The 18,844-nt window shown below is 46.1% G+C and overlaps 1 protein-coding gene across 2 annotated transcripts in view; it reads left to right on the top strand.

Moving 5' to 3' along the window:
• FSTL4 (follistatin like 4) overlaps positions 1-15,927 on the top strand; it is a 685,476-nt gene extending 669,549 nt beyond the window's left edge. For both annotated transcript variants that reach the window (XM_038772898.1, XM_038772897.1), the window contains 3 exons: positions 1,294-1,401; positions 5,832-5,941; positions 11,310-15,927. In XM_038772898.1, coding sequence (XP_038628826.1) covers positions 1,294-1,401; positions 5,832-5,941; positions 11,310-12,012 — 921 coding nt within the window. In that variant the 3' untranslated portion in view covers positions 12,013-15,927. The remainder of the gene's footprint in view (positions 1-1,293; positions 1,402-5,831; positions 5,942-11,309) is intronic.
• The last annotated feature ends 2,917 nt before the right edge of the window (positions 15,928-18,844 follow it).

The raw sequence follows: 18,844 nt of genomic DNA, 5'->3' as shown, positions 1-18,844 counted from the left end.
ACCTGGGTTCTAATCATGTCTGCCATGTGACCTTGGACAAGTCACTTATCTTCTTTGTGCCTCAGTTACCTAATCCATAAAATAGGGATAAGAGTGTGAGTCCCATAGGGGACAGGGACTGTATTCAACCTGATTAACTTGTATCTACCCCAGCACTTAAAACAGTGCTTGGCACATAGTAAGTGCTTAGCAAGTACTATATTTACTATTATTATGGTTATGATTATTATTAAGAGGAGCCAGACATTAAAATGAGTTATGCATATGTATGTAAGTGCTGGGGGGCGAAGGGAATATCAAGTACTTGAAGGGTACAAATCAAAGTGCAGAGACAACAATCAACCAATGGTATTTATTGAGCATTTACTGTATGCAGAAAACTGTATCAAGCACTTGGGAGAGTACAACAGAAGTCCCTGCCCATAATGAACATGAAGGCATCCAAATCCATGAGGAATGCAGAAACAGAAGCTACAGAGGGTGGTACAGATGGACACTGTGGAATTTGAATGAAGAGAGCGGAAAGGAGGGGGTGGGATGATGCAACTGTGACTCCATGGGTGAGGAGCAGGCCCACTTCTTCATGGTTCCTCTTGAGCCTGGAGGAATGAGCTGATGAGGTCCTATTGGGAAAGGGTGGCAGGGAGACATTGTAATCAGAAACAAGTGAGCAACACATCTCAAGGACAGGGAGGAGTAGTAAGCAGGCCAGGAAGAGGATTGGGATGAAGGGAAGTTTGTCAAGGATGGAGCCGGGGTTCCACAGAACACAGTGAAATGGAGATTCAGGAGGGAGGTTGGTAGGGAATGTGATAGGGGATATAAGGATAAGGTGCTGGATCATATTTTAGGGTATATGTGGTTTGGGGGGATGATGAGGAGAGAGAACAGGGATGTGGAGTGATGGGAAGGAGGCAAAGAGCAAGGGGGTGGAGGTAGACTGATCAATAAAGCAATTCATCTACCAAAGTGCAGAAATGACAATCCAACATGTCTTCAAGTTGCTGAGAGTCCCACACCCTCCACCACGAATCACGTCATGTCACCTGAAGTCAGAACAGTGCAGCCCCTGAGGCTCTGTAGTCAGAACCAATGATATTTTCTGAAAGGAGTTAGAACAGGGTTGAGGATGGCTCGGGAAAAAAGGTATGAAAGGGTTTCCCAGTTGGAGGGTTTGCAGAGATCACCCAAGATATGGCCCTGGACTCAGATCTGACTCAACCCAAGGGCACTGGATATCGGTCTAGTTGGTCATGTTTTAAGTGAGTACTAATTACAACGGCATCTTTCAAGTCTGTAGGTGTGGATCCTCTACCAACGAAACTGTATTATGACAAATCACATGACCAAGTCTGGGTCCTGAGCTGGGGCGATATGTACAAATCTCATCCAAGCTTACAGGTGAGTCTGGGAAATCTTTCCCTTTCTTGGCTTGTGATAAATGTCCACTCTTTTTGTCTTGTTAAAATAGGTGTTGGTCTTTCTGTATCTCTGCTTCCACCTGGGATCAGAGCACATGTCTGTTAGTCAATCAACCAGTCAGTGGTATTTACTGAGCACTTACTGTGTGCTGAGCACTGTACTAAGCACCTGGAAGTGTACAGCACAGAAGAGTTGGTAGACTAGTTCTCTGAACACAAAAAGCTCACAGTCTAGGGGCGGAGAGAAAGACATTAAAATGAATGACAGTGACAGACATGAATGTAAATGCTCTGGGATTGAGTGTGGTGGGGTGAATATCAAGAGCTTTAAAGGTTGTTCTTGTCTTATGCTCTCGAGTCAGGTCTGACCCATAGCAACACAATGGACACATCTCTCCCAGAACACCCCACCTCCATCTGCAATCTTCTGGTAGTGTATCCATAGAGTTTTCTTGGTAAAAATACAGAACTGGTTTACCATTGCCTCCTCCCATGCAGTTAACCTGAGTGTCCACCCTCGACTCTCTTCCATGCCACTGCTGCCCAGCACAGGTGTGTTTTGACTTGTAGCAGATTGCCTTCTGCTTGCTCGCCACTGCCCAGGCTAGGAATGGAATGGATATGCCTCTGCTTGACTCTCCCTCCCATAGTCGAGACTGGTGGAGTACTGGAAACTCTCCAATTGTGACTGTGAGAAGTGCTATCCACCCTAAAGCAGAGGAATCTGCTATTAATCATTTCCACATGACCAGTTCTCTTTGCCCCTCTCAGTCTCAGTTTCCAATACTCTACCAGTCTCAGCTACAGGAGGGAGAGTCAAGCATCAGCATACCCATTCCATTTCTAGCTTGGGCAGTGGCTAGTGAGTAGAAGGCAATCTGCTAGAAGTCAAAACTCATCTGTGTTGGGCAGCAGAGGCATGGGAGAGAGTCGAGGGTGGAGACAAGTTTACTGCTCAGAAGAAGGCAATGGTACACCAGTTTCATGTTTTTACCAAGAAAGCTCTATGGATACATTACCAGAACGATTGCAGAGGAGAATGGGGTGTTCTGGGAGCAATGTGTCCATGGCGTCGCTATGGGTCGGACACAACTTAACAGCATAAGACAAGTTCTCTTTGAGCAACAGGGCCACTGACCAATCAGAAGATCCGCCTTACCTCAAGGATGGAATATGAACTTAAAGATAACAAGGGAAGGTATTGCTGAAAGCACCTTCAGTCACAGGCTAGTTTCCTCTTGATGGAATATGTCCAAGCCACCAAAATATCTGCCTTACTTTTTGTTCTAGTCCCATCTCCACCACTTATCTGCTCTGTGGCCTTGGGCAAGTCACTTTATTTCTCTGTGCCTCAGTTCCCTCATCCATAAAATGAGGATTAAGATGGTGAGCCTCCCATGGGAGAGGGACTGTGTTCAACCTGAGTATCTTGTATCTACCCTAGTGCTTAGAACAGTGCTTGTCACATAGTAAGCACTTAACAAATGCCATAATTATTATTATTGTTTGCCCAACTCTATTCCCAAAACAGCCTCTGCTAGCACCACTGTGCTAATCTTTCCCATTTCCCAGGAAGCACTGGGAGTGGGGAGCCAAGTCTCCTTCTTTCAGTTAATCGCCAGTTAATCTCTTCCTCTCCATCTCCTGCCCCCCAACCCCTGTCCATTTGGAGAAAGAGATGAAAATCTTTCTTTAGATCTCAGTGTTCATCAATACAGGTCATAGACCATTTTTTTCAACTTTCACAGCCAAGGGTGAAGAAAAAAATATTACAATAATTGCTCTTCAGATTATTTTTTAAATATCTGCTTACATTGCCAGTGAAGTGCACTTCTTTTGGCTAATATCCCCCCACCTTACTCCTACTGAACAAACATGTTTCTCTAAACCAAGAACAAAATTGAGCACTTTTAGAGTTCAAAACTGTGTAATGCCCACTTTGATTAGCTTTCTCATCACAGCCCCTTGTAACAACCTGACATTTTCTGAAAAAGCATCTGGAGGACAGAGGCCTACTAGCTCCTGAGGCTATGGAGAATGCAAATGGCAGGATGGGGAAACACAGACAAAAAGCTTTAGGCCCACAGAGCAAGTTGGTTGTGGACAGGGAATTGTGCTGTTGTACTTCCCCTAGCACTAAGCACAGTACCCTGCACACAGTAAGCTCTCAATAAATATGATTGATCACATTCCTTGGTTTGTCTAAGGGCTGAATTTCAAGAGAGAGAGAGATGGGTTGTTCATGTTTCCAAGATCAGAGAACTGAGAGGGTAAAAGCCAAACTATAAAGGCAGCCATCAAATTCAGGATCCAATCTTTCTCCCTGGAAATGCCATAATGATTTCCAAAGCAGCTTTCAAACTGAAACACTCACCTACCTCTGTTGCGGATGTGGTCCAAGCGGGTTTTCAAATATGAAGTCCCTTGCAGACAGATGGTGACGATGAAAAGTCCCGTGCAGCCTAGACTCCGTGTCCTACTTCACAAGCCATCCCTGTCCCTGGGCCAACCCCACCTTTAGGCCAAGATAACAATCAAGAATCATCATTGAGAAGTGACCGTGCAGAGTACTGTACTAAGTGCTTGAGAGGCTACAATAGACTTAATAGTCACATTCCCTGCCCACCAAGGTCTACAGGAAAGGGGCAGAGACCCAGGTTCAGGGTCCAAGATCTTCACCAGCTTAACAGAAAGTGTCTGCCAACTCTAGGCACCACCAGAGACTCATTTCAGTGAATTACGAGGGATGGGTCAATTAGCTGAGAGTAAGCAAGAGAGACTGAAGTTGGGGTCCTGGCCAGCAAGTCTGTTTGATGGTGTTTACCAGCAGCCATTCAGCCTCCTCTGACTGGTCTCCATGGTCAGAGCCACACGTTCTGGCTTTGTTCGTCCCCATGAGTTGTGTGTCCAAACTCTGTTCTGGGTGGCAAAACAGCTTCTCATGAAAAACTTGTGTGTGGGTGTGTGTGTTTGTTTGTGTCCCTGCCAGCAAGCAGCTCTGTCAAGCCTGTGGTTCCAGCCCAGAGATAAAAGGCTGGGCAAAGGAAACGATAATTGGTTCTTTTACCTTTTCTAACACAGTGGCTTCTGTCTGGCTAAAGGAGTTCTGTAATGGAGGAGGAGGAGGAAGGCTCAAACTGGTGAAGACTCAGGACCCCACCTTCTCTTCCCCAAGGAAAACAAGTTAGAATGCCCACCTCCTGGCCCTGCTCTCTTTTATCTCTGTCTGTCCAGCGGGCTTTGGAGCCCTGCCCCGCAACCCTTCTCCCCCAGACCCTTGAGCCCTTTTTTCCTGAAGTATTTCAGTGACCCACTGGGTCAGTTTCACTCCAAACCAGCATGGTGAACTGAACTCTATTCCTCACTTGGGCCTTTTACCGTGGCCTCAGGAATCACATCAGGCAGCCCCCTCCCAGGCACCACGAACGTGGGCAAAGTCTACAGCCCTACTCCAGTTCTCAAAATAGGATTCTTTTCCAAGTAACTTGAGGGAACTCAGATAAGCTGGACCAGAAATCTCTGAGGTACCCATTTTAAGGTTGTGTGCTCTGCCTAATGAAGTGTTTCTTTGTAAACGGGAAAAAATGACGGAGAGTGCAGCTTCCCGCATGTGCGCCTAATTAACTGCCCTCAGTCACCTTGCACTAAAAGAAAACAGATTTTCAGCACACTCTGTCAGTATTTAACATTTTAATTATTGAAAACTTTTCCTGCCTCGTTTTCCTGGGATCAGCAGACCATTAATCAATGTGGACTGGTTTCCATGGGCGCAGGATCCCACTCCAGGACCTAAGCCTGCCTTTCAGGAGAGCGAAAGAGATTTTCTGAATGGTTGGCTTTGTTTCTTGGTGCCACAGATGAGTGACAATTAATGACTGAGATCGAGCATCTGCTTGCTCAAGCTGGGGATTCATCGATAATAATAATAAGTGCTGGGATAAATACAAGATAATCAGATCCCACTTGGAGCTCACAGTCTAAGCAGGAGGGAGAACAGCAATTGAATCCCCATTTTTCAGATGAAGGAAATGAGGCACAGAGAAGTGAAGTGACTTGCCCAAGATCACACAGCAGACAAATGCCAGAGCCAAAATTAGAACCCAAGTCCTCTGACTCCAAGGCCTGTGCTCTTTCCACTCAGCCATGCTTCCTCTAGCCTGGTCTTAAAGACTGACTGGAGCAGGAGGAATGTTTGGTGTGACCACAACCTGTGCTTTCTGACAAGCACTGGGTGGGAACCACAGAACAACCATTCAGGGAAATAGATATGACTGCCCCTACCTTTTCTGATGTCCATCCCCTTGTGCCAGTGTAAAAATCAGGCTCGTGAAGCAATCACAAGTATTCATTCTCCCAGGTAGAAGAAGTGTCTGCTTTTCGTTTATGTAACACCATTCATTTTGGCTGCAGGTGATATCAGAAGCAAGTACAGGGGAAAATCAGCACATTATCCGAACACCATTTGAAGGCGTGGATGACTTCTTTATTCCACCAACAAATCTGATCATCAATCATATAAGGTGAGAAATGTACTTGGAAAAGACCTTAGGCCAGTGGCCACTAAAAAACCATTGCTCTAAATAGTTGTTTCCCCCCATTACTCTATTAGTCTCTCAAGGCAGACTATAAAGAGAGAAAGAAGCCAGATTGGGCTAGTCTTCCTTACATGTCCTCCTTACTCTCTTTGGCATAGATGCATCTTCTCCTTTTGAAAGTAGGGACAAAGGGAGGAGAACATGCAGGAGAATGGAGTCTGGGTGTCCTACCTATAATTTATTTTTTGCCTGTCTCCCCAAGTAGATTGTGAACTCATTGAAAGCAGGGATGGATACCTGCTGACTCTGCTATACTTTTCCGAGTTCATCGTTCAGTGCTCAAATATGATTGTTTGATTGGGAGTTGCAGGCAGGCTTTGAAGGGCTAAAGCATAAAAAATATCCAATCTCTAGGGTTAAGATTGACTTTGGCGATTGCTCAACATGGCTACGAGCTGGGATTCCAGCTCAAACAGATGTGGCAAGTAAGGAGCTTCAAGAGCTTAATACAGTGCTCTGTGTGGTAAGTGCTCAATAAATACCATTGATTGATTGTCCTTGTGGTGTTGGTGGCACCTCTGGGTTACCTTCCATTTGACCAGGGCCCAAGCCATTGCTGTTACTGAGAGCATATGTTTCAAAGGAGCTCCAACAAAACTAGGGGAGAAATCTGGGAGCAGGGAGGTTTTGAACAATTTTGGAGCAACCAGCTCAATCAATGGTATTTATTGAGGCACTTATTGTGCAGAGCACTGTACTAAGTGCTTGGGAGAGGGTGCAACACCAGAGAGAACCCTCTGCACCTTGCTCCTTCCCAGTAGGACAAAGCAGTTGACACTTCCTGCTGGCCAAATTGTTCGGAGAGGTGTTGGCCCCTTCCCCTACCACTCTCCTTGGGCTTATCTATTCAGTACCTTTTTCATCTGAATGGAGACAGACAGAGAGCTTTCTCCCTTCACATTAAGGGCTTCATTGAGTTTACTATGAGCCAGTACCTTCACATCTAATCAGCTTCCAAGGCAAAAGAGTTGGGAGTTTCAGAAGGACCTGGGTTCTAATCCCAGCTTCGCCACTTGTCTGCCGTGTGACCTTCACTTCCTCTATGCCTCAGTTACCTCATCTGTAAAATGGGGATTCAGATTCTGGAATGTGGACTGTCGGCAACCTGATTACCTTGTATCTACCCCAGCACTTCGAAGAGTGCCTGGGACATAGTAAGTACATAACAAATACCTTTTTTCAAAAAAGCACCCTGTGGCCTTGCCCACATCAATCTTCTGGCCCCTCTGCCTTTAGGAGGTGAGACATGAGCATCAGTCAATCACTATTGAGCACAGTACTAAGTGCTTGGGAGAGTATAGTAGACCCAGGAGGCATGATCCCTGCCCACAAGGAGCTTGTAATTTAACAGGGAGACACATACAAAATAATATATGGATCCAAAAAAAGTCTTAAATAGTATGTGTAAATCGGTAAGCACAAAAGTGCCACTGTAGGTTGTGAGTGTAAAAATGCTGAGATAAATGCTGAGGTGGCATGGATGGATCCCAGAGAGAAGGAAAATATATCTGGAGAAGGTGGGATTTGGAGGTAGGGAGCCCTTGAGGTCTCAAGGAGGTTAGGACAGGTTAGGTCCAGACAGGAGGAAGAGTGTAAGCAAAGGGTTAGAGAGGGTACAGGGAGGAGAGCTGGGGAGGAATGGAAAGGATGAACTGGGGTGGAGTAGGAAAAGAGAACAGATAGGTAAGAAGGAGAGAGCTGATGCCTTAAAGCCACTGGTGAGGAATTTCTGCATGTTGCAAAGAGATCTGAATAGCCACTGAAGGTTTGGGAGGAGTGGAGAGACATGTGCATAAGGATGATTTAGAAAAATGATGGCTTTCTGACAACTCACTGAAGCCTGTCCCATCCCAATCATCATCTTCCCTAAAAGTCCTTGCCCCCTTTTAATCTCTGTGCTAAAAATAAGTGGTACCTAGACATCAGATGCAGGTGCAACACTGAAGAAGCTGGTAGGATAAATAGAATTTGGGTCCTTACCCAATACAGAGCAGCACTGTACTAAGCGCTTGGTAGAATACAACTGAGTAGACATGATCCCTTGACTCCTCTCTCTCTATGTATAGATATGCATATATGTATATGTTGAAGGAGGTGGTCAACACTATCTCTGGAGAAGCATTGTGGCCTAGTGGAGAGAGCACGGGTGGCGGAAGGTCCTGGGTTCTAATCCCAGCTCCACCACTGTCTGCTGTGTATTCTTAGGCAAGTCACTTCACTTCTCTGTGCCTCAGTTACCTCATCTGTAAAATGAGGATTGAGACTGTGAGCCCCATATGGGACAGGGACCGTGTCCAACCTAAGTGCTTGTACCCACCCCAGCGTTTAGTACAGTGCCTGGCACATAATAAGCACTTACCGAATAGCATCATCATTATTATTATTATTACCCCTGACCTCAAGATGCTTACAGTCTAGTGGGAGGTGTCCTCTCCCCCTTCCAGCCCATATCTCAATATGCTGCCTAGATCATTTTCCTAAAGCACCATTTTGCACATATCTCCCCTCTCCAAACCCTCCAATGGTTGCCTGTTGTTCTCTGCATCAAGCAGTAACCCTTGAGAGAAGGGAAGAAAGACAAGCAGCAAAGTTACTCAGAAAAACAGAAGTGGGGCTGAACGTGGTAAATAATGGTGATGCTAAATTGTAGAGGTGCTGATTCTCTTTTTTGCTTTGAAAAAAAGAGAAGACGGAACGATGTGAAAGCAGCAGTGGAAAGCAAAAAGTAGACTCATTCCTCCTCACACTTCCCAATGAGACAGGGGTAAAGGCAAGTCAGGAGCGCATGGCAGAAGACAAAGCCAAGTCTTGGTGATGGTGAGGAATGAATGGACTCCATGATGGAGCAGAGATTATTCATTCATTCATTCAATCATATTTATTGAGCGCTCACTGTGTGCAGAGCACTGTACTAAGCACTTGGGAAGTATGGGTGTCGGGTGGGAGATGTAAAGGGGTGTGCAGGCCTGAAATTGGGATGCAGTGCAGGGGATGGATGGTTTGGGGCAGTACCCAGAGGGGAGAGTGAGGATGAGGAAAGCAGGGTTGGGGCCGGGGAGGATCTGGGAAGACTCCGGGAACTGCAGCTTCCATCCTTCTAAAATCTTTGAAGGAAGGCTAAGTGGAAGAGGCAGAGGGACTAGATTGTGAGTTGGCACCTAGGCCAAAAGGAAAATGGCACCAGTAGGGAAACCATGATAAGCAGGGATGGTGCTTTCCATGTGGGTCAGGGATGATACAGGAAGAATTACTGCCATGCTTATCTCTGTATCCTTTCTGCTGGCTTCAGAAAGAAAGGATCCAGGTTGGTATTTACACTGTCCCAGAAAGCCTTAGGCAGTATGGATTAATGGAGCTCGTTTTACAGTTTTTAGGGCAAGTTTAAGGCTGCAGAAAAGGGGCATCCAGACAGAATTTCACGGGCCAGGACCTCTTTGCTGAATTTTAACCTTTGAAACTCAATAGGGGAACCCAAGCAAACATCATGTAGTTTTTTTGGTAGCCCATATAGCCAATGCAGTGAGCCTCCCAAGGGACAGGGACCTAATCTAAATCCTGCATGTGCATTCTTTCCTAGCACTTAGTCCAAGCTCTGCAGACAGTAAGCAAGTCGTAAATATCATTATTATTCATTCATTCATTCAATCATATTTATTGAGCGCTTACTGTGTGCAGAGCACTGTATTAAGCGCTTGGAAAGTACAAGTCGGCAACATATAGAGACGGTCCCTACCCAACAGCGGGCTCACAGTCTAGAAGGGGGAGACAGAGAACAAAACAAAACCTATTAACAAAATAAAATACGTAGAATAAATACATACAAGTAAAATAGAGTAATAAATACGTACAAACATACATACAGGTGCTGTGGGGAAGGGAAGGAGGTCAGGCGGGGGGGGGATGGAGAGGGGGAGGAGGGGGAGAGGAAGGAGGGGGCTCAGTCTGTCCCAGGGGAAGACTCTGTCCCAGCTCCTCCCTGTGCTCAGGGACAAATCGTTAACCCCCTCACCGGCTGCTGGAGGCCTGACCTCACAGAGACACCCCCTCCTCTCCCAATCAATTCCCAGGTGCCCAAAGCTGCCTGGCTCCAGCGGGAAAGTTGGTGTGCATGGAAGGGGCCCACGCTTAGCACATAGTAAGCGCCTAATAAAAGCCCTCATCATCATCATCTTCTCTCTCTCTGCCCCTCCATCCCTACCCTGGGAGGCTTCGCAGCTCTCTGCAAACGCTCTCCGCCCCCAGCCACCGGGGACCCGGAGGGGAGATAAGGCCAGAGAGGGGGGGAAAAGCGGGCCCCGCCATGCAGGAGCAGGAGGAGCTACTTTATGAAAAAAATAATGTTTGTATCTTTTATTAAAATTGCTTTGGTTAAGTGCTTACCATGTGCCAGGCACTGCACCAAGTGCTGGGGTAGATACAAGTTAATCAGGTTGGACACAGTCCAAGTCCCACATGACTCACAGTCTTCATTCCCATGTTACAGCTGAGGCAACTGAGACACAGAGAAGTTAAGTGACTTGCCCAAGGTCACACAGTGGACAAGTGGTGGAGCCAGGATCAGAGTCTAAGTCTTCTGATTCCCAGGCCTGTGCTCTTTCCACTAGGCAACGCTACTTCTCACTGCTACATTAGGGCTAGATAGGGAAAATGAAAACCCCCAGTTGCCCTGATTTTAGCATAGAGCTGGCTCCTGGACCACCCTCGTCAATGGGCCTTTCTACACTCATGTCTATTTCCTACCTGTGCCAATGTGGTTGGCCACCAACCCTTTATCATCAAGGCTGTGCCTGGCAGACCTAAACTACTGGGTCAGCAGAGTCCCAGACTACATCTTTCTGTGACCCACTTTTTAAATGAGTTTGGGGCAAAAGCCAGTCTACTCTTTTCCGGTCAGACCCTTGGCCATATATTAAAAGGGGACCTTGAAAAAAATATCCCAGGAAAAGATGCTTATCCACCTTACAGCCATTCACCCTTGAAATACAATTATCCAGGCAAAATGTATGAGTATTATTTTCTTTCCCACCCTGGGCATACAAACACTGGATTAGAAGAGTTTCACCTGCAGGCATTTCCAGAGAAGGGTGCTTGGGAGGTGGGGAATTCTTGCTCATCTCTTGGATCGAACTCACCCTCAAGGCTGCAGAAAACAAGAAAGCAATCCCTTCTCTCCACCCCCGCCATGAGTATCAAACCTGGAGTTTTAGATGAAGGGCGCTCCCTACCTTGAGCAGCTGCTTTAGCCTCTCTCGCCAGTGCTGACTTGACACTTCTCTTTCCTTCCTGGCTGCAGGTTCGGCTTCCTCTTCGACAGAGTGAAGTCTGCCGTTCACAAAATCGACCTAGAGACAGTGACTCTCCTCAAGACCATCAGCTTCAAGAACTTCAGCTGTGTCCCCTGGGCAATGGCCCACAGCCACTTGGGCGGCTACTTCTTTGTCCGCTGTAGAAGCAATGGCTCAGCGCCAGCCCCGCCGCAGCTCGTGATAGACAGCGTCACCGATGCCGTCGTCGGCCCAAACGGGGACATGGCGGGCATGCCCTACGTTTCCCCCGATGGGCGTTTTGTGGTCAGCGCGGAAGAGGACGGGGGCAGGCTGCGTGTCCAGACCCTGACAGTCCAAGGGGAGATCCATACGCTTTATGATTTAACCACGGGTTTCCACCTCTCTGACCTAACCTTTCAACCCTCTTTCACCGAAGGCGATCAGTATTACCTTTATGCTGCGTCCCGCTCGCAGACAGATGTGCTTTTTGTAGAGCTCTCGACTGGGAGGATGAACATTCTGAAGAACCTCAAAGACCCTCTGCCGGCGGAAGACTGGCCCTGGGACCGAGTCAACCGAATCATGCGAGACAGCGGCCTTTTTGGGCAGTACCTGATCACACCTGCGAAGGAGTCCCTGTTTGTCATCAACGGGAGGCAGAATGCATTGCGCTGTGAGGTCTCTGGTATCAAGAGGGGAAACACAGTGGTTTGGGTGGGAGAGGTATGAGGGGGCCAGGAAGCGGTGGCACCTTCCAACACAGTCACAGTCGGACCCTTCCACTGCAGCAGACAAGCAGTAGTATTGTATATTTTTACACGGAAAAACGAAAAACAAACCTTGTATAAGCTTTGTGTTGCAACACTGGTCTACCTGCAAGTTTTATAGTCTAAAGAACGCTCTGCTAATAAGAATGGGGCTGCTTAGGGGGGATATTTGTTATTGCTGTCAGGAAGTCTGATTTCTGCCTTGGGCTATGAAGAGAGCATGGTGGGGGTAGGGCTAAGGCCCTGAGGAACAAGCCACAACCTTGATGAGACTGGAGAGCAGGACAATGCCACACCTCGTGGGTGGTGACCCAGCCTTTAGGGTTGTGAAAGAAGTGGCAGAAGCAGGTAGAAATTGACCTGGCTCATCTGCTTACCAGATGGGTCTACTTGGCACTGGGATGGACATCAGACCCAAAGGCTGAAATATTTACTCCTTTTTGGTTACTGTCCTTTTTTGTGCTTTTTAAATTTGGGGGGAGGGCAGTGAGTGTCAGTCTCAGAGTCATCGTTTTGCCTTGCTTCTCATATTTGGGGGGGAGGATGGGATTGGATGGGGGAGGGAGAAAGTTTGTTTTGTTAGGAATACTTACAGTAAGATACTGAAGGTTTGAAATCAGATGCTCAGGTGAATGATGGGCCGCCAGATTAGCTTGTTCTGTCTCATCAGCTGGGGCAGTATCACAATTCCTTGGCCCGAGGCTGGGGAGCAGGCTCTGGTTCCCAGTTCTTCCTCTTCTTCCTGAGGCCAAATGTAACTGTTGGGACAAAGTGGAAAACCTTCACAAGCTGCCCAGGGATTTTTGGAACCTTACTCCCCTCCAATTATCGTTGAATTATTTAAGGAATTAAAGGACCAGCTTTTCATTTTCAGGTTAATTTAAGTTCCCCCAGTAACCTGCCCTAAAGCCAGCAGCAATATGAGTTGCTTTGTCATAAACTGGAAATTCACTGGGACCTTTCTAGACCTTTTATTTGCCTCAGTTTTATTATTAAACAACAGTATGAGTTTTACAAATAAACAGACTCCGAGGACACCCCAGAAAGAATGGGGTGATGATACACTGATGGGGATCAGAGCCAATCAAATGCCATCTGCTGTTTGATACCCAGCAGAAACCCCTCTTGATTTTATCAGAAGCCCAGCAATGTCTGCTAAGCCACAGTCTCATAGGAGGGATCTGGGTCTTAAAAATAGTTAGTGTCTCAAGATTTTTTTTTTCAGGGGGCTTCATAACCTCTGTTGCACTACGCTTATACAAAACCAATTGCTGAACATGCACTGCAACACAATTAAAATGCTTCAGTTGCTATGTTCATTCACTATCACTTTTAAAGGAATTATCTCACCGTGGAGTGCCCAAGAAACGGAACTCTGGCTGGCCAGTGTTGTTAGAATTGATGCTCAAAAGCAATGGCAACTGCTGTAGATAAAAGCCCACTGAGTTCTGAGAAGACCATCTGTGGTAGGTCAGCTGGAGAAAGATTTCCATGAGATAACTATGAGATATAAGTTCAGTGACACGCCAGTGGGCCACACTGCTTTAAACTTGGCTTTCTACGCTCATTGCGCATGTTTTATCTTACGAGCCATAAGAGGGTTGGACCACACTGTTCCATTGCTGAAACCTGGAAGCGAACTTCAACATTCGTGGTGGGTGCACCATCTTACATATCCCTTGATGAGGAAACGTGACTGTTCTGGAAAGGAGGGGATCGCCTTTGTAAGTACTGTTTTAATATGCACAACTCCTTTCTGGATCCAAAACATGAACGGCCATTACACATTTTGTCTTTCGGCTCTACCGTTAAACCAGCGTACCCTTTTCAAAGATGCTTGATCCATCTCTGGTTTGTTCCCTTCGAAGAAGTTCAACATGATAGAGATAAGACTTTGGTTTCTCATTGAAGGTAAAGAAAAATCACTTGTAAATATATATTCAGGTCACTAATCTTGAGGTTAGAAGATTGATTCTTGTGTAAACTGTGAAACTCATAACTGATCTGTCATCTTTCCGTTTGTCTCCGTAACCTCCCACTTCTGACTTATCAGGTCGTACCCTCTGCTGTGTTTCTAAATGATGCTATTTATGCTGTTATCCTGCTCAGACAATGGAGTTTAATCCAAATCTTTTCTCAACCTGGATGCTTTCCTTCTTCCGGGAAGGAGAACAGATTGAAACTCTGTTTGCCTGAAACAGCCGGCTAGGAGAAGATTTTAATTCCTAAAGTCTCCTTTCCTTTTCCTGGGTAAAATTTCTGGTGAGAGAGGAGATGGAGGTCCAGCCCCTGGGCAATCTTCTCCCATTTGAAATCTGGAGCTTTGAGGTACCAAAGCCAATCCTCAGAGAGGCACTGCTTTGCTTCTATTTTCAAACAAACAACATTCCACCAATCTATCTTAAAAGCCTCCATCCTTCCTTGGGGGCCTGTGCATTACTTATTGCTTAGCACACTGAACTAGCTAAAACTCCCTCTTTGATGCTAATTAATTTCAATCTCCTCCTGTGTTTGGAAGTGGGGATAAGATGTCTGACCTAGAGAGAATAAGGGATTCTAAGTTCCACCCTCCCCCTCTCCTGGAGCTACTGGACACAACAGACATTCCTATTCATGAAAAGCAAGTCGCCAAACTAGTAAGAGTATAGAAAAATGTCATAGATAAGATGGTTGAGTGTCCCTAACTCTTCCCCAAATTTAGACGTTGGAATCCTTGACTCATAAATTTTTCCATTACCAAAATCAAGTTATTTTCCTCAGGGTCCCGCTGAGAGTGAAACGCAGAAATGCCTTTCTCTCTCAATGGCTCTTCATGCCTCCTCCCTCCACGATGAGCTGGTGTCCCTGGGAATCAGATCTCACTGATTTCAGTTTCTTCCTCTGTCTCACTGGGAAACATTCCATCTGGGAAGCTCTTGCACCCCTAAAAGGCACACCTGCCCCCTCACCATTTCTTCCTTCCTTCAGCAGAAGCTTTCTTATAACCAACATGCCAGAAGCATCAGAGGAAGAGAAGAATGAATGGTACACATAGGAGTTCAGTCCACCCATGTAGAACTTTAGTCTTTGAATTGGGGTCAGTCTTTGAGAAAGACCTTGCTGATGTGGCTTGCCTTCTATTCCACCCCCTGCCAACCGGGAGCATCAACATTTACTACAGAGTCACTAAGTTCTTGGGAGGCCTATTTCAGTTCCTTCCCTGGCCAGGAAGCCCTTGAGCCTAGGGGAATCCACCTTATGCCCCTTACAAACAACTATTAGCTAAACATACTGAGGTCAGCGGTCCCATGGTCCAGTCTACTGTCTCCAAGTGGAACCAAAGACATCCCCAAAAACAGAGCATTGAGGCTGTCCTCCTCAAGGTCAGGAAAGGTACCATTGAACATGCCTAACTTTCCTCTCTCTATTCTCTCATTAATCAACTTAACTCTTGTTAATTCTTCAAGTATCCCTAATGTGTTCTTCAACAACCTATTGCCAGTCCTACAATAACACATGTTGAGGAACTAGGGAGTATCCTTCTGACATTGTATGGTGTGCTCTAGCACATTTTTCTTAAAATGTGGGTTTCTTCATGAGCTAGCCCTGGGTTATACAAGAACTGACTGGGTATTTATCATTACTTTTTCTTCATGGCCTATATTAAAAGCTATTCCTTCCAAACCCAGGCTTCCAGCAGACCTCTTCAAACCATTAGGTTTAGCCCTAAACAAACATGCTAATTCCTTCCATTTTCCCCAGCTCTTCCCTCCCCTTCTCAGGGCACGGGCTCCTGCCACTTTGGAGGACAGGGATCCTATCCACTCCCAAATCACCAAGTCACTTTTTTTTTTAGTTGTCTGCCTGGTTAGCCCTGCCAACTCTTTTATTGTATTTGTTAGGGGCCTATAATGTGCCAGGCACTGAACTAAGCACTGGGGTAGATACAAGATTATCATGTTAGACACAGTCCATGTCCCACAGTAGGGCTCACAGTCAATCTCCATTTTACAGATGAGGTAACTGAGGCACAGAAAAATGCAGTGATGTGCCCAAGGTTGCTAAGCAGACAGGCGGAGAAGTCGGGACTCAGCAACTCCAGCTGCCCAGCCCCAGAGGACCCAATAATAATAATAATGAATATGCTACTTAATACATACCAAGCACTGGGAGTTGATGCGAGATAATCAGACAGAAACAGTCCCTGTCCCAAACAGAGCTGACTCACAGTCTAAGAGGGATAACAGGTATGCTAGCTCCATTTTACAGATGAGGAAAATGAGGCATAGAGAAATTAAATGATTTGCCTGGTGTCACACAGCAAGCAAGTGGCAGAGCCTGGTTTAGAATCTGGGTCTCCTGATTCCCAGCCCTGTGGCCCTTTCTACTAGGAAAGCTCCTACCTTAGACGTCAGTGAAAGGCTTCCATGTACCAAGAGCAAATGGAGAGTTTTTCAGGAGAGAGGAGAGCAGAAATGCATGCAGAAGCCTCTCATTTTTTTTTTAGAAATCTAGATTTAGGCATAGGAAATGTTGTGGATCTTAACTGAGGAGCTGTGGACACTGTCTGGGGAAAGGAGAATACTCACAGGAATGCAGAGTTTCAGTCACAAGATCCACCTGAAGGACGTCTCCGTGTCCAGGAGAGCCAGATGTGCCATACAGTGTTTCCACTCCTTACTCACCTTTCTTCTAACTTCGTTCTGGTTCTTTTCTGTTGACCAATAACCTGTGAAGTAAGAGGTTGAAAACCTGAGATCAAAAGAGTCAATCTAGGTATATTTTTCTACAACAGGCTTATATAGTTGTTGATTGATGGATTAATTTACCATAAGCACCCCAGCTTTTGGCTGAGGTACACTTCACCCAACTGGTACCGAGGAGACCCCCCCCCCCCCTTCCCCCTGACGAAAAAAAAAGTTGAAGAACTGATTCCCTTCTTCCCCAGGGAAAAATGCAGGTCATATCACCTCCTCCCCTCATTTCTCCTCTGACATCAGAACTGGAGTTTTCACCTGCCCATCCATGTCACAACCTTCCAGAGGGTTCAGAGAGATCATCACCCTCCTCTCTGCCTTGACCACAGAAACCATTCTTAATAAGTTGCAGACCTTGAAAAGAATACTTTCAGCCCTCCTAAGACCCCACTCTTCCAAAGGTGACCTGGTAAAGAGCAAAGCACTAGAAGATGTGTTTTGCAAAGGCCCCCAAAATGGTAGTTGATCCTCCTCCTGAATATCCTTTCTCTTGTACTCCAGCAGGAGAGAAGAGCAGACCCTAATAGGTGCCTCCTTTCTGAGCACCACTTTACTTTTAAGCAAGGGCTGGGGGTGGAAGGTTGGGGATGAATGTTCCAGAAATGCCCTGAGAATGCTGCAGAGAGACTTCCTGAATGCACATCCTCAGCCACGGGCCAGACTTTAAAAAAAGGCAGGTACTCTAACAGCAACTAAGGGACATTAGAGGGGAAAAAAAGTAGCTCACTGCAGGTTCATTTAGAAAACAGATGTTACTCTGCAATTTTCCAGTCCATTTCCTCCCCCATACATCTTGCTGTGGTTAAACTCACCCCACCTGAGGCACTTGTCTCCTAGAGTCAGTGAGGGTTGACTAGCACCCGAAGGAAAAGATACCACCCCTGGTTCCCTGGGGGTTCCCTGAAAATGCACACCCTCCCACACCATTGATCTCCCCCTTTGAAATCTCTCACCTCCCCTGTGAAACCTCACAAAGCTTTCTCTGTTGAGACACACTCTCATCATTTTGAACCAACATGTAAGACTCCAAAATATATTTCCTGTAATCACCAGTACTTCTCAAAAGGCCTCCTGTAATTATACACATGTGACTTTTTCCTTATTTATAAGATATATATAAATTATTTTTAATACATCAACTTTAGTAGAAATTTGTACCAACACAGTAACAGTGTGTGGCATTTGAAATAAGTTTGTGTTTCCTTTGATGTATTATACAGTACTGAACACGCAATGTATTTGCAGTAACACTTGGTATAAAGAAGATGAATCACAAACGATCTGTAAAGTAGTGTCATTGTAAATGCTCTTTTTCTGAGGATTTTACAATAAAAAAAATGACAAAAATGCATCCTCATTTTTTCAGGGGATCTAAATTTGCAATGGGCAGAAGGGACATGTTCCCCGCCTGGCACCAGGTAGCAGAGTCACCGGGGGTGGGGACACCATGGCAGAAAATTGTGAGATTTGGGGCTGATTCTGCTCCTCTGCCCCTCATCCAAACCCAGCCACAGATCCCTCTGGGGCCTCCTTGGAAAATCAGCATGGAAAAAGCACGGGCCTGGGAGTCAAGAGGATCTGTGCGCTAATCCTGGCTCGGCCACTTGCCTGTTTTGTCACCTTGGATAAATCACTTACCTTCTCTGGGCCTCCATTCATCTGTAAAATGGGAATTCAATACCTGTTCTCTCTCCTATTAAGACTGTGAGCCCAGTGAGGAGCAGGGACTGGGTCTTACCTGATTAAGTTGAACGTACACCAGCGCTAAAGTTCACTGCTTGGGCACACTGTAAGTACTTGCCAAATCTTCATCTTCTTAAATGCCATTGAGTCATTTCCAATTCACAGCAACTCTGTGGATCTCCATAAAGTTTTCTTGGTAAAAAATTACAGAAGTGGTTTACAATTGCTACTCTGTGCAGTAAAAACTTAAGTCTCTGCTTTGGGTAGTAGGGAGGTCTCCTCAGCAGTGTGGCTCAGTGGAAAGAGCCCGGGCTTGGGTGTCAGAGGTCATGGGTTTGAATCCCAGCTCCACCAATTGTCAGCTGTGTGACTTTG

Source organism: Tachyglossus aculeatus, chromosome X1 (assembly GCF_015852505.1).
Source record: "Tachyglossus aculeatus isolate mTacAcu1 chromosome X1, mTacAcu1.pri, whole genome shotgun sequence".
In the NCBI taxonomy this organism is placed as follows: domain Eukaryota; kingdom Metazoa; phylum Chordata; class Mammalia; order Monotremata; family Tachyglossidae; genus Tachyglossus; species Tachyglossus aculeatus.
The sequence above is the reverse complement of the archived record's forward strand: the minus strand, read 5'-3'. Positions and strand labels throughout refer to the sequence as shown.